The sequence below is a fragment of the Staurois parvus genome, unplaced genomic scaffold, assembly GCF_062004578.1.
Source record: "Staurois parvus isolate SC_StPar_1 unplaced genomic scaffold, SC_StPar_1.0 ptg000096l, whole genome shotgun sequence".
NCBI lineage: Eukaryota > Metazoa > Chordata > Amphibia > Anura > Ranidae > Staurois > Staurois parvus.
Window position 1 is genome coordinate 5,613,635 of NW_028317892.1, and position 14,014 is coordinate 5,627,648.

The 14,014-nt window shown below is 41.5% G+C and overlaps 1 protein-coding gene across 1 annotated transcript in view; it reads right to left on the reverse strand.

Annotated features, from left to right (window-relative positions):
* Positions 1-253: 253 nt before the first annotated feature.
* Positions 254-14,014, reverse strand: part of SRP72 (signal recognition particle 72) — a 47,850-nt gene continuing 34,089 nt past the window's right edge. The window contains exons 13-19 of the mRNA XM_089670867.1: positions 13,738-13,833; positions 6,525-6,628; positions 6,369-6,446; positions 6,109-6,243; positions 2,089-2,126; positions 1,842-2,001; positions 254-747 (exon numbers count right to left, since the gene is read on the reverse strand). Of these exons, the coding sequence (XP_089526993.1) occupies positions 564-747; positions 1,842-2,001; positions 2,089-2,126; positions 6,109-6,243; positions 6,369-6,446; positions 6,525-6,628; positions 13,738-13,833 (795 nt within the window). The 3' untranslated portion in view covers positions 254-563. The remainder of the gene's footprint in view (positions 748-1,841; positions 2,002-2,088; positions 2,127-6,108; positions 6,244-6,368; positions 6,447-6,524; positions 6,629-13,737; positions 13,834-14,014) is intronic.

The window sequence follows — 14,014 nt, forward strand, 5'->3', positions numbered from 1 at the left end:
AAAAAAAAAAAAAAGGATACTTCAGTGTGGATCAGTCAAAGCAAAAGTTCTGATTTTAATTTTCTTTTCTGATTCTATCTGCCGTGATGGTTCAGCAACAATACTTTAGTATATATAAAATCAATTATACATCAAGCCCTTTAGCTGTTTGTACAGAGTCTGGCCTCCAGCAAAGACCATAAATGTCACTGATCACGCATATATTTTTGTATGCATAGCTTTACATGTATGACTTAAAAACAGTACAACAGACTTGGAGAATGTTTGCATTTAATGCATAAATTAATGAACACACCTTCATACAACTGATGCATCTTCCTCATGAGAGGTGGTCCTAATCTTTAAATCTGACCAGATCAAGCTAAAACAAAGCCAAAATAAAATACCAAGAAAACGTAACTGCTTGTGATTGTTGTAGAAGTGAAAAAAAAAAAACTGAAAAATACAATTCCAAAAGGGAGATCCACCTGTTTAATGCAATAAAGTATGTGTCTCAAATTGCACATGGTAAGACATAAATAAGAGTTGGTGGCAGTTATTTTGAATTATTTGCCATTTTCCCATCACCAGTTGTTTTTCCCTCCTTTCTTTTTCTTTTGTTGCTGTTTTTTCTTTGTGCCAGCAGCTCCCACGGGCTTTGACTGTCTGGGAGGGATGACATTGCTTGTAGAGGATGAACCAGCACCTGCTGCTGCCACCCCAGGCCTTGGAGAGGTTGGAGGACTACTAGCAGTTTTACTTGCATCCCTAGGATTAATAAAAACAGAATTCTTATAACTGAATTAAACAGAAAACAAGCAGGGAAAGATGACAACCATTGCAGGGTCCATACATTGAATTCTGTGAAACCATGAGCTTACATAAATAGAACAAGGTGTTAATAGGAAGTTAAAAATCAGCAATGTCTGCTGAGAGACTTCTATCAGTAAAGTTGGTCATACATGGCCTAAAAAATAACTGATTATTATACTAAGTGGTGGAGAGTGTAGAAGAATGCATTGGAGGTCAGTAGGAGTGGCACAGCATGTGGCAGTAGAGTGGCAGAGTGCTGTGGTGTGTGGCAGAGTAGGGGCAAAGAGGCAGACAGTGTGGTGGTACAAGATAGGGCAGTGGCAGAAAGTGTGGTAAAGCAGTGAAGGCTGTGCCATAGGAAGTGAAGAGGGTGTGATAAAAGGGGCATGCAAGTTAGCTCAATGTTGTATAGGAAAGGTCAATGGAATCTTGCAGGAGGTGCTCTGTGAACTAGGGTTGACATTTAAATGAACCATGGCGCAAACAGGCATGGGTGTGAATATGCTCATGCAGATCAGGGCGGCGGCTGGCAGTAATGCAGACACACAAGTTCCCAGGCTTTAGGCACACACCCCAATCAGAAAAACCCTCCAGTCCACTATAGTGTCAGGGGAGGTCACTTCCCTGCTGTGCTAAAGGGAGTGACCTCCACCTGCATCAGAACTACAGGGAGTGTTGGGCAAAGATCTGCTGACACTTCCTGTGAACATACAGTACTGTTCAAAGTGCTTGTGGCCACCATTGCCATGAAACCCTTTCAACATGTCCTGAACACTTGCGGCTCTTGGTTGCTATAAAGCAGCCAGGAGTCACAAAACCGGATGCCGTTCTGGCAATTGCCCAAGACGAGAGAGGGAGGAAGCAGCAAGCTATCCATCCTTACTGCCGAGGTTTTCCTTTAAAAAAAACAACAAAAAAACCCTATAGGATGAAACAAAAGACAGCTGATAGGGTCCTGGTAAAGTAATATTTAAAATATGCAAAAGTGTTAGAATGTTTTTTAAAGCGTTTTTAATGCTCACGTCACATTCAGTTCACAGAGTACTTACAGTTCAGCTGCTGCAGCTGATGTGGCCCCTTGAGTTCCTTTTCCAATCTGCTCCTTCTTCTTCCCCTTCTTCCTACCACGGTAATACGAACGCTCTCTCATGGGAAGCCATCTTTCTGGATCTGGAGTGACTTTGGGATCACAATTCTTCGGTAGTTTACCTGTATTACAGAAGTAAAAGTACAGATCAAGGCAAGGCACTGCCTAGTTATTTTATTACTTTTTAAGTAATTCTGTTTTCTAAATACCTTTCTTCTTTTTCTTCTTTTTCTTAAGGTCCCCTTGTCTGTTACAAAACAGAGAGAAAAAAAAAAAAAAAACACTTTACTGTTTAGTAATTTTTTTTTCCGTATTAGTAGTTTATGTCTGTAATTTATGTACTGAAACCTTAAAATAAGCAAAAAGATTATCTTATACTTATAGGGAAAAAATACAGGAAATAAAATAGAATTCTTCATTTCCTACTTCGTTTCAGCCTGATATAGAAATTATTTTCAACTAAAAACAGCGCAAAACACACCAGAAAGCAATTTATAAAATCCCCACCCTATAAGCAATATTAATGCACATTAATACAATTTATATATAAGTGTCAAAAAATTTATCACTGGACTTTACTATTTTTTGTTTTTTGTATGTGCCACAAAATATTTTGTTTTTTTGACACTTAATGTGCATTAATATTGCTTATAGGGTGGGGATTTTATAAATTGCTTTCTGGTGTGTTTTGCGCTGTTTTTAGTTGAAAATATTTTTTGGTTTTATACTTATGCACAGCAGCATCTCACGTGGTTAAGTGTGTGGGGAAGGAGGTCCTGGGCGCTGAGGTTTTTTCTTTTTATTTGATATAAAAATTACATGTCCAAAATAATGACGTTGAAAGTTCAAACGGTTAGGAGAGTAGTGATGAACTGTAGTGTTGTATTGCAAATAAAATGCATATCCTTAAAAGTGTGTGTTTTTTTTTTTTTTACAGAAATTACATTTGGGATGTTGGACTAGAACAGGGGTGGGCAAACTTTTTGACTTGAGGGCCGCAATGGGTTCATATATTGGACCAAGAGTAGATATAGTAATTCATCCCCCATATATTAATTCATCCCCCCTATAGTAATTCATTCCCCATATTAATTCATCCCCAATATTAATTCATCCCCAATATTAATTCATCCCCAATATTAATTCATCCCTCATATAGTATTTCATCCCCCATAGTACTATTCCCCCCCAAGTAGTAAGCCAAGTCCCCCCTGTGTCAATTTACTTACCTTTGCTCCGCGCGTTCCTCTCGCCGTGTTCCCGCGCCGTTCCGGTCTTCAGGGCGGACTGTGAGAGGAGCCTAGCTCCCCTCACGTTCGTCACGCTGCCCTGCCTACACACATCCTGACAGCCATCCTGACAGTATCACGCTCCGCGGGCCGGATTAAAAGGTCCGCCGGGCCGTAGTTTGCCCATTGCTGGACTAGAACATATCTGTTACATTGGAGGGGTTCTGTAGCAATAGAAGTGGTGGGCAACTCTTCCTCCATACTTAACCGCTTGCCCGCAGCCCTACAGTAGAACTACAGCTACAGGGCTGCGCAAAATCACGTAAATATACACACGTGACTTGCATTTCCGGGTAGGGGGCATGCGCTGCCCTACCCGCGCTGCCATTGGTGGCTAGGGATGTCAATCACCGGGTCCTGGCCGGAGATTCCCCGCCGACACCAGGCTTTCGCCGAGTAAAACTGACAGGGAAGAGACCTGTGTGTAAACAACACAGGTCTCTCTCCTGCCAGCAAGGACATGTTGCTGTGTTTTTAATACACAGCAGCATGTTTGCCTAGTAAATTACACACAGCACATGATGTAAAACAGCACACAGTTAACCCTTTGATCGCCCCAGATGTTTTCCACTTCCTGCCCAGTGTCATTAGTACAGTGTCAGTGTTTATAATTAGCACTGATCACTGTATTAGTGTCATTGGGATGTCAGTGGCAGTTAGTTCCCACCCAGTGTCAGAATTCCTGCCACAATCCCGCTATAAGTCGCTGATCACCGCCACTGCTAGTATAAAATAAATAAAAATTCCAGTATATATACACTGCCATTTGTAGACCCTATAACTTTCGCGTAAACCAATTAAATTTACACGTATTGGGATTTTGTTTTTTTTTTAGCAAAGACATGTAGCAGAACACATTTATTTTGGCCTAAATTTATGAAGAAATTTGATTTTTAAATTTTTTTTACTGGATATGTTTTATAGAAAAAGGTCAAAAATAATGTTTTTTCTTTCAAAATTGTCAGTCTTCTTTTGTTTATAACACCAAAAAAAAAAAAAAAAAAAACCACACCGGTGATCAAATACCACCGAAAGAATGCTCTATTTGTGGGAAAAAAGGACATAAGTTTCATTTATGTACAGAGTTGCATGACCGCGCAATTGTCAGTTAAAGTAACACAGCGCTAGATCGCAAAAAAAAAAAATTATATAAAAATCGTCTGGTCAGGAAGAGGGTATGTGGTTAAAGTGGTTGTAAAGGTTCAAGGTTTTTTACGTTCATGCAGTACAGCAGCACCCCCAGCCCTCCTAATACTTACCGGAGCTCCCTCTTGATCCAGTGATGTGCACGGAGGCTCTCCCAGGTCTCTCTCTTCTCATTGACTGAGACAGAAGTAGCAAGAGAGAACGGGGGCAGGGCCAAGCCGTACTCCATGTGTGATTGGATACATAGAGCAGCGGCTCGGGAGTGAACCTGTTCAGATGCCCCAAAGCAAGCTACTTGCTATCGGAGCACTCGGCAGAGGAGAGGGGCCAGGAGCGCAGGCAGGGGACCCAAGAAGAGGAGGATCAGAGCAGCTCTGTGCAAAAACATTGCACAGAGCAGCTAAGTATAACATGTTTGTTATTTAAAAAAACAAAAGAAATTCCCACAAAGCAACAAACCTTTAATATCACTTTAATATTAAATAAACCCCGCACTATTAATGTATATATACAAATAAATTTGTGAATACATAGAATGAGAAAAAAACATAAGTAAAAATTACTACATGAGAGCTGCTACCACTGTACAGTGCAGTTACAACACAATGTAAAATATAACAATCATATTTCAATCTATTAAAAAATGAAGCACTCCACCATATATCAATGTGAAACTACAAATCTAAATCTTCACGTCCACTATTTAGATTAGTGAAGTGCACAAAAATCATGTCCAATCATTGCATAGTCCCATACACAGTCCACTAAGTCATGACCAATTAGCGGAACCCCCCCCCCCCCAAAAAAAAACAATATGCTGCTGTCTCCGCAGCATATAAGGGGAGCAGTTGGGGTTGGTAAAAACATGCTTCAAACCATGTGGTTTTACAACCCCCAATCTCCGCATGACCAAGTTCACATACGTGCAGCTGCCCATTTATTTCAATGGGATGCCCTACCTGCAGAAACTCAGGGAAGTAAGTCCCTTACCAGTTTTTTAAAATAGCACCGCACCAAGGTGAAGGTGCTAATAAGAATTAATGGCACTACTGCGCACTTGCTAAATAGCATGCACATTTGTTGGCATGTCGGGAATGCATGTGACTTTTGAGTATGTTCACGCAGTATTGTGAACCAAGCCTTAGACTGGGGTTCCTCAAACCTGAAAATACTTGTCAAGGATGCCTTAACTGCAAAAAGGTTGCCACTGCAGTGATCTACTCTCCTATATGTTCCTCATTTAACAAACAGACACACTTTTTGCTAGTAATATATTAAAATGACGTTTTCATTTCTGCATTTTTTACTTAGCAGAACCTGTTTTTCAGCTAGACAAGAGCTTGTATAATAGCTTGGCGCTGACACAGCACCTGCTACAGAATGTATATACATTCTATTGTGAATACCGTCTCATATTACAGAAATCAGAACAGTCTTCTCTGTACATGTGTTCAGGTGCATTAAAAGATTATATTCATGAATGAACACCAAAACTTTAAAAGTTATGCAATGGAAACTTTTAAGGCTTGCCCTCTACAATTTAATAGAAATCTGTTGAAATTTGAATAACGGTAAACATTTTGTATATGAACAAGCACCAAAAGTTACTTGCAAAAAGCTCAACTCTTCTATCTACAGTACATTGTTAGCTTTACGAATAAGCCCAGTCGGAGTGAAATATGTCAGAGGGCTTGGCTTAGGGCCTGTGTCGGAAGCCAATTGCTTTGATTAAAAAAAACTTTCCTGTGAGACTTTATGGATTGCGGCTTTGTCCTTTGTTTCAAATCAACATACCCTTGTTCCTTAGCTTGCTCTCCAGCAGCTTTAGCAGGCTTCTTTCGAATAAACGTGACTCCAGCTGAGTTTTCTAAGGCATCCACATCCACTTTTAAGCGCATAGTGTCTGAAGAGGGTAAATGTTCGCTTAGACTGCATTTGTTTATGTAAGGATAGAATAGAAATAGTTCATGTAGGAAAAGAGGGATGAACAACTGGGAACATGTCACAATACTAAAATAACATTCAAGTTCAGAAATAAAATATGGGAAGGATACACTTTTGCTTTATTAGCATCCACGAGTGAGTATGCAGAGATGAGTTGAGCCAAAGTATGGGTATCCTTGGGATTCTGCCTGCAATGCGCAAAAGCAATCAGTTATGGCTTGCATCCATTACAGAAGAAAAAAATTATACCATATCAAAACACCTACTTCCATATTTGCTCGAGATCATTGATTGCTTCCTTCTTTCGTCCATGCTTCAATTTGAAATTAGCAGCTTCCCTTATTAATGAGAGGTGAGCTGGAGAATTTGGCTGTCAACAAATTACAAAACTGTTACAAGAACAAATGTGTATTGTTTGCAAATGAAGCTACAATTCTCTCTGTTAAAAGTAAAGAATAAAAGCAAGACTTAGCGTAAAATGATAAGTTCACCCATATTCAGGGTGTAACAAATTACATACGGACTGGCCCCTGCAACCCCCCTGCATCCCTATTGTGACAGCGGGGGATGCTCTCCCCCCCCCCCTGCCACCACTAGCTGTCACAATTTTTTTTTAAATGTGGGCATGTCGTGCATTCACAGTACTCTGTGAATGAGAACACTACAGGTTCCATCAGCCTTAGCGGCTGTCGGCTTGTGGTTCTCAATGAAATACCATGACGATGTAGAGCCGTGGTAGTTCAAGTCTTCCTGTTAGTGTGTATCTGCTTGCCCGTATGGGATGTTCAGGCACACAGATACACAAACAGGTCTGCAAGAGACCTGCACAGCACAAGCGATCAGCTTGCATTAGAGGCTCCAGAAACAAAAAAAATAATAAATGCACTTTTTTTTTGTACAATGTACATTTATTTTTCTTTGTAAAAAGGTGAACTTACCTTCTCACCAAAAGGTGCCAGTCCTTAATGGGGAGTGGGACAAAGGCTGAAAGCGGAACTTTCCCTTTTGGGTGGAGCTCCGCTTTAAGTTTCGCTCATTTCAGGGACTATATGCTAATAGATTCACACAGCTGTTTTGAGTCTTTAATATGTTTGAAATGTCAATTTATGTTTCCTATTATCATGAGTTCCATCTAGTGGCCACAATGCATTGTCTGAAAATACAGCATTATGGCCACTAGATAGAGCTGAGGATCAGTAATAAACAGAAAATGAGATTTCACATATACACTATATTGCCAAAAGTATTGGGACACCCCTCCAAATCATTGGATTCAGGTGCTCCAATCACCTCGATGGCCACAGGTGTATAAAATCAAGCCCCTAGGCATGCAGACTGCTTCTACAAACATTTGTGAAAGAATGGGTCTCTCTCAGGAGCTCAGTGAATTAAAGTGTGGTACTGGAATAGGTTGCCACCTGTGCAATAAGGCCATCCATGAAATTTCCTTGCTACTAAATATTCCACGGTCAACTGTTAGTGGTGTTATAACAAAGTGGAAGCAACTGGGAACAACAGCAACTCAGCCACGAAGTGGTAGGCCACATAAAATGACAGAGCAGGGTCAGTGCATGCTGAAGTGTACAGTGTGCAGAAGTAGCCAACTGTCTGCAGAGCCAATAGCTAAACTATTTGTGGCCTTCAGATTAGCACAACAACAGTGCATAAAGAGCTTCATGGAATGGGTTTTCCATGGCCGAGCAGCTGCATCCAAGCCTTACATCACCAAGTGCAATGCAAAGCATTTGATGCAGTAGTGTAAAGCACGCCACCACTGGACTCTAGAGCAGTGGCGACGTGTTCTCTGGAGTGACGAATCCTGCTTCTCTGGCAATCCGATGGACGTGTCTGGGTTTGGTGGTTGCCAGGAGAACGGTACTTACCTGACTGCATGCCAAGTGTATAGTTTGGTGGAGGGGGGATTATGGTGTGGGGTTGTTTTTGTCAGGGGTTGGGTTTGGCCCCTTAGTTCCAGAGGAGGGAACTCTTAAGGCATCAGCATACCAAGACATTTTGGACAATTTCATTCTCTCAACTTTGTGGGAACAGTTTGGGGATGGCCCCTTCCTGTTCCAACATGACTGCGCACCAGTGCACAAAGCAAGGTCCATAAAGACATGGATGAGTGAGTTTGGGGTGGAGGACCTTGACTGGCTTGCACAGAGTCCTGACCTCAACCTGATAGAACACCCTTGGGATGAATTAGAGTGGAGACTGCGAGCCAGGCCTTCTTGTTCGACATCAGTGCCTGACCTCACAAATGCGCTTTTGGAGGAATGGTCAAACATTCCCATAGACACACTCCTAAACCTTGTGGACAGCATTCACAGAAGAGTTGAAGCTGTTATAGCTGCAAAGGGTGGGCCAACTAAATATTGAAGCCTACGGACTAAGACTGGGATGCAATTAAAGTTCATGTGCGTGTAAAGACAGGCGTCCCAATACTTTTGGACTCTAAAATGTTATGGGCTCTCCAGAATAACAGTGCACCTATCAAATATAAATACAGTTATAACAAACCTTTAAAAGTAAAAATCCAACACAAGGTGTCTGCTATTAGGCTTGGTTTACACCTGTATGGGTGATTGTTGCTGCAGGACCTCACCTGTTCCCACAGCTACATCCACTCGCACAGAAAACCGCAGAAGATGCGAGTGGGTGCCATTAATTATAATGGCACCTGTATGATGATGCAAAGACCTATTCCCTGCATTTTCAGAAGCACAGCAGCCCATTTTCAAATGAATAGACTGTCTCGTCTGCAAAAACCGCGGCTCGCAGAGCTTGAGTAGTGTGAACCAGGCCTTACTTCTGTAGGCCAGTAAAGCCTCTTCTGTGTGTTTCCATTAGATAAACTTCTCTGTTACAAAAGGTAGGACTTCATAGAGCTTGGACCTATCCCATGTCCAATGAAAATTGTCAGTTACCCCAAAAAAAAAAAAACAAATTAGCAAAATCCTTTTCTTAGAGTACACCACAGAGGACTTTGACATTTGTGGCCACATTTGTGGCCATTTTGGATTATGCGGCCACCTTCAGGTTAATGGACAATGGCCATTAAAAAAAAAAAAAAAAAAGAAAGAAAAATAACGGAGGCAAGATTCCCTGCCCAGGCATAAACCCTCCAGCTAAGCCACGGATTTGAAGCAAGCCATGAGGACGCAAACAAGAGACGAGGATCTCTGTGTTCAGTGACATACTCTAAGGAAAATAGTTTACAGGTAAATGAAATATCCCCAATTTCCTAAATCACACAATCACAGGATACAGAGGGCTTTGATAATTATGACTATTTGGGATGTCTCAAAAGCACTAAACATGAGGGATGAGCAGCATGCCTAAAGCAGTGAGGGGGAATATCACTTCAAAACTGCCTGCAAGACGCTCCTCCCAAAACTGGCATCCATAGAGAGGGTCTGTCAGGTAGATGTTTACCCGTGTGTGAAGAAAAGACCAGGTAGTAGTCTTACAAACTTGAAACACAGATGCTTAAAAGCCTAGGAAGCACTGACATTTCTGATAGAAGGGCCCTTGAACAGGAAAGGAAGAAGCTTGCCCTTGATACCACAGGCCTAAAAAGATAACTGACAAATCTACATAAAGTCATAAGGGGGAGAGTTACTAAAACTGGTGCTCTGGTGCAGCTGTGCATGGTAGCCAACCAGCTTCTAACTTCAGCTTGTTCCATTAAGCTTTGACAATAAAACCTGGAAGCTGATTGGTTTCTATGCAGAGCTGCACCAGATTTTGCACTCTCCAGTTTTTGTAAATCTCCCCCATAGAGTCTACCCATAAAAGCTGCCTTATGGAGTCTTCCAAGGCATCCAGGAAGAAACTCACAGCACCAGGAAAGTCCTCAGGGAACTACCAAATGGAAGATCTTCCAGGTCTGATTCCCTGGAATGGAACATACTTATCGCCCAGATTTTAAGATGGAACTTTACTCCCTCAGTCAACTATTTTTATGCTGCTAACCTTGGTAAGAAATAGGAAGGTACAGTATATTATATTTACTTGAATTAAACTTTTTTTTTTTTTTTTACAGCTTCTTCCTGGTTTCTAACCTAGACCAAAATGATGTCATACGTCCAAAGAGTCTTCATGGGTGTTTTTTCCCTCCTTTTGTTTTGAGGGTAGGAGGAGGGGGCTTGCTCAACTAAACAAGCCTCCTGCCTGGCGTTAGGGCAGATGAATTCCAGGAAATTTTTTTTTTACATGAATCACTGCCCTTACTCAAGAAGGCTTAGATAGAAATGCTAAAGGGTTATTTTTCAAAGCCATTTCTCAATGAAATAAAGCATCGAGACATGGATGGGTGAGTTTGGTTTGAATATTAAAAATTTATTAAATAGCATTTTTTTGGTTTGTGGTGCTCGGATACAGTTAAGTTTCGCTTTATGGGTTTGGCCGACTCCAACTGCAGCCACCGCAGGCTGCAGAGCCAGTCCTACCAGAGAGAATGAAAAATTAAAGAGGGCCTCTAACCTCTCGATAGCCGAGTCAACAGCAGGAGAACCCAGGGGTTTTTGTTGTTTTGTTTTTTTTTATTACCTTCTCCATGGGGTACTGATGAACAAAACACTTTGGTGTTCAAAAACCCTTATCTGGGTGAGCCCAACTGGCATACATTACACTGTTAAAGATTCAACAGCATCCACCTCTTCCTCATCCTGAGGAATTTCCTCCAATGCCGTATACTCCCTCAGGAGTGGGAGGAGGAGAGGAGGGGAAGGAGAGCACCGACAGTTGTGTTCAAGGCATTTAAAGCCAGTGAGGACCGCTAAGAGCTGGTCAAACCGTCCAGATATGGCTTCAGAAAATTTCTTCCTTTAGTGGCAAGTGGTCAGTGCCTGGGGCAAGGCATGTAATTTGTGCCCCCCCAACCCATGGGCTTTTAGATAAACACCCCCCCACTCTGATAACACCCCTAGATACCCCCACTCGGATCACACCCCTAGATACCCCCCCAATCGCTCCACTCTGATCACACCTCCAGACCTCCCACCCATACCTCCAATCTGATTACACCTGCAGATCCCCCACCAGATTCCTTCACTCTGATCAAACCCCCCATCACTCAATTTGATCACACCTCCAGATACCCCACCCATATCCTGCACTCTGATCACTCTCCCCAGATACCCTCCTCTCCTATCACACACATAATCCCCTACATCTCATTGGTCCTGCAGCACCAGGGACAGGAGGGTTAGCTGTGTTTCACACAGGCAGGAGAATATCTCCAGCAGGATTTCCGGTGGCAGCTGCAGCAACCAGCTCACTGTCTGCACACATTTAGGATCGGGATCCACCCACCACTCTGTCCTCCTCTGCATGCTTGGATCTGTTCTCCCTGCTCTGCATGCTTGGATCTGTTCCCCCTGCTTTCTCAGTGACAGCAGCTAAACAGCAGGCAAACCAAAACCTCCAAGCTGTGCCCTCTCTCCTCCTTGGTGCGGGGGGGGGGGGGGGGGCTGCCTTATGGTGATGCTGGCCCTGTCTACACCTCTCTAAATGTTGCACCTGGGGTACCCACACCAGCTGCCGTCCCCACACCAGATATGGGAATGGATCCAGAACTAGGCGGACCCTTAGGGGGGGGGGGGGGGGCTGCCTCATGGTGACGCTGGCCCTGTCTACACCTCTCTAAATGTTGCACCTGGGTTACCCCCACCAGATATGGGAATGGATCCAGAACTAGGTGGACCCTTTGGGAAGGGTTGGAATAGGAATGGGTATCCCCAAACTGTTCCCACAATGTTGGAAGCATGATATTGTCCAAAATGTCTTGGTATGCCGACGCCTTAAGAGTTCCCTTAGGAGACCTGCATGGCATCAGCGATGTACTGATTGCTGGTGCACCACTTTCCAGGCTCCTGCAGACAAAAATACTAAAATGTAAATTTTTTTGCCTGTAAAATGTGTTTTTGTCTAAAATGTGAAGTTATCCTTTAAGTCACCAAAGAGCCCCAGACATTCTTAAAAGCACCTCTGCCTAATAAAAAACATCAACCTTTCTTGCGATCAATTAATACCTTATTTAAATACAGTTTTGGTTAAAATGATCATAATTTTTTTTTTCAGAACAAGTAGATTTGGACCCCGATTTGGTCCTTTGCACAAGCATTTTTATTCTATTTTACTTTCCACACCCCTGTTGGCTGATTGATTTTATACACCTGTGGCCACAGAGGTGATTGGAACACCTGAATCCAAATGATTTGGAGGGGTGTCCCTATACTTTTTGGTGTGTGTCTGCCTGGAGTTTGCATGTTCTCCCTGTGCCTGCGGGGTTTCCTCTGGGTACTTCGGTTTCCTCCTACACTCCAAAGACATGCTGGTAAGTTAACTGGATCCTGTATAAATTGGCCCTAGTATGTGTATGTATGAATGTGAGTTAGGGACCTTAGATTGTACACCCCTTGAGGGTTAGGGACTGATGTGAATGTACTATTATATTTACACACACACACCACAGATTAATATACACTGATTTGGGTATTAACCAAAGAAATGTAGCATACTATATTTTAGCATAAATTTATGAAGTAAGATTTTGCTTGCAAAATTTTATAACAAACTAGGAAAAACGTGTTTATTTTTCCACATTTTTTTATTTATAGAATAAAAAATAAAAATCCCAGTGATTATTAAATAACACCAAAAGAAGCTCTATGTATGTGAAAAAAAAATTCTATAAAATCTATTTGGGTACAGTGTTGCATGACTAGACAACCTGTGCAAGTAACATAGTGCTGAATAGCAAAAATGCTAAATATTCGACCTTGTGGTAGAATATGAGGTGACATTTTCCAGCTTTTGACTTCCTGACTAAACAACCTCATAAAAAGCAAAAACAAGGAAAGGAGTGTTATTTTAAGTATTTACTCCCAAACCTTAGATATTTTTAAGAAATAACTTTTTCATCAAGAAATGATCTTTTGGCATACGTGTGTACCATTTTTATACACTGTTCAGGAATTATTTTGGTTTATTGCAGTCTAATATGATCTAGGTTGCACAGGGTTAGTTGGGTAATACAGAGTACCACATATTTCAAATAGTACAAACAGTCCACTACAATTACACTTGTGTCAGGGATCACTGGTGAAGGATGGGCTCTAACCTAAACTCCAGGTTTTAGCCAACAGGTTCTCATATCACATCTACCTGTTTTGCATCATCCAGTCATCCAATAGCTTTCTGAAAATGTCGATCTAGATCTGGAGCCCAATGTATGGTTCTTTCAAGCTTTGACCATATGTTTATGGAGGTCAAACCTGTCTACTGAAACCTCGGTCAAAGCAAAAAAGATATTCTGGTGTGTGTGGGCATGATATGACCTGGAGAGAGATTTCTTCAACCATTCTCAAACATGCTTTTTGGTTCTCAATACAAACATTATAGGCAACATGTTATTCTTCTGCACAAATATCCTTTTTAAATTCTGATTTTCACATAAATGAACAAAGCTCTCACTTGATTTTCCTGATACCAGCTAATAGCTTGGTTGAAGACCTCTATGGCGCTGTCAATATCCTCATCATGACTGTGCATACTAACAAGGGCAGACACCTGCATATGGGTATTAAAGAACATTTTCAGTACTTAGGGCAAAAAAAAAAAAAAAAAAAAAAAAAGTATATATAAAATTTTTAAATATATGAATATGAAATATGGCCACAAAAAAAACAAACAAACAATTTCACAAGATTTTTACATATGATTAGGAGATCTAGGTGAATTTTTCATAACA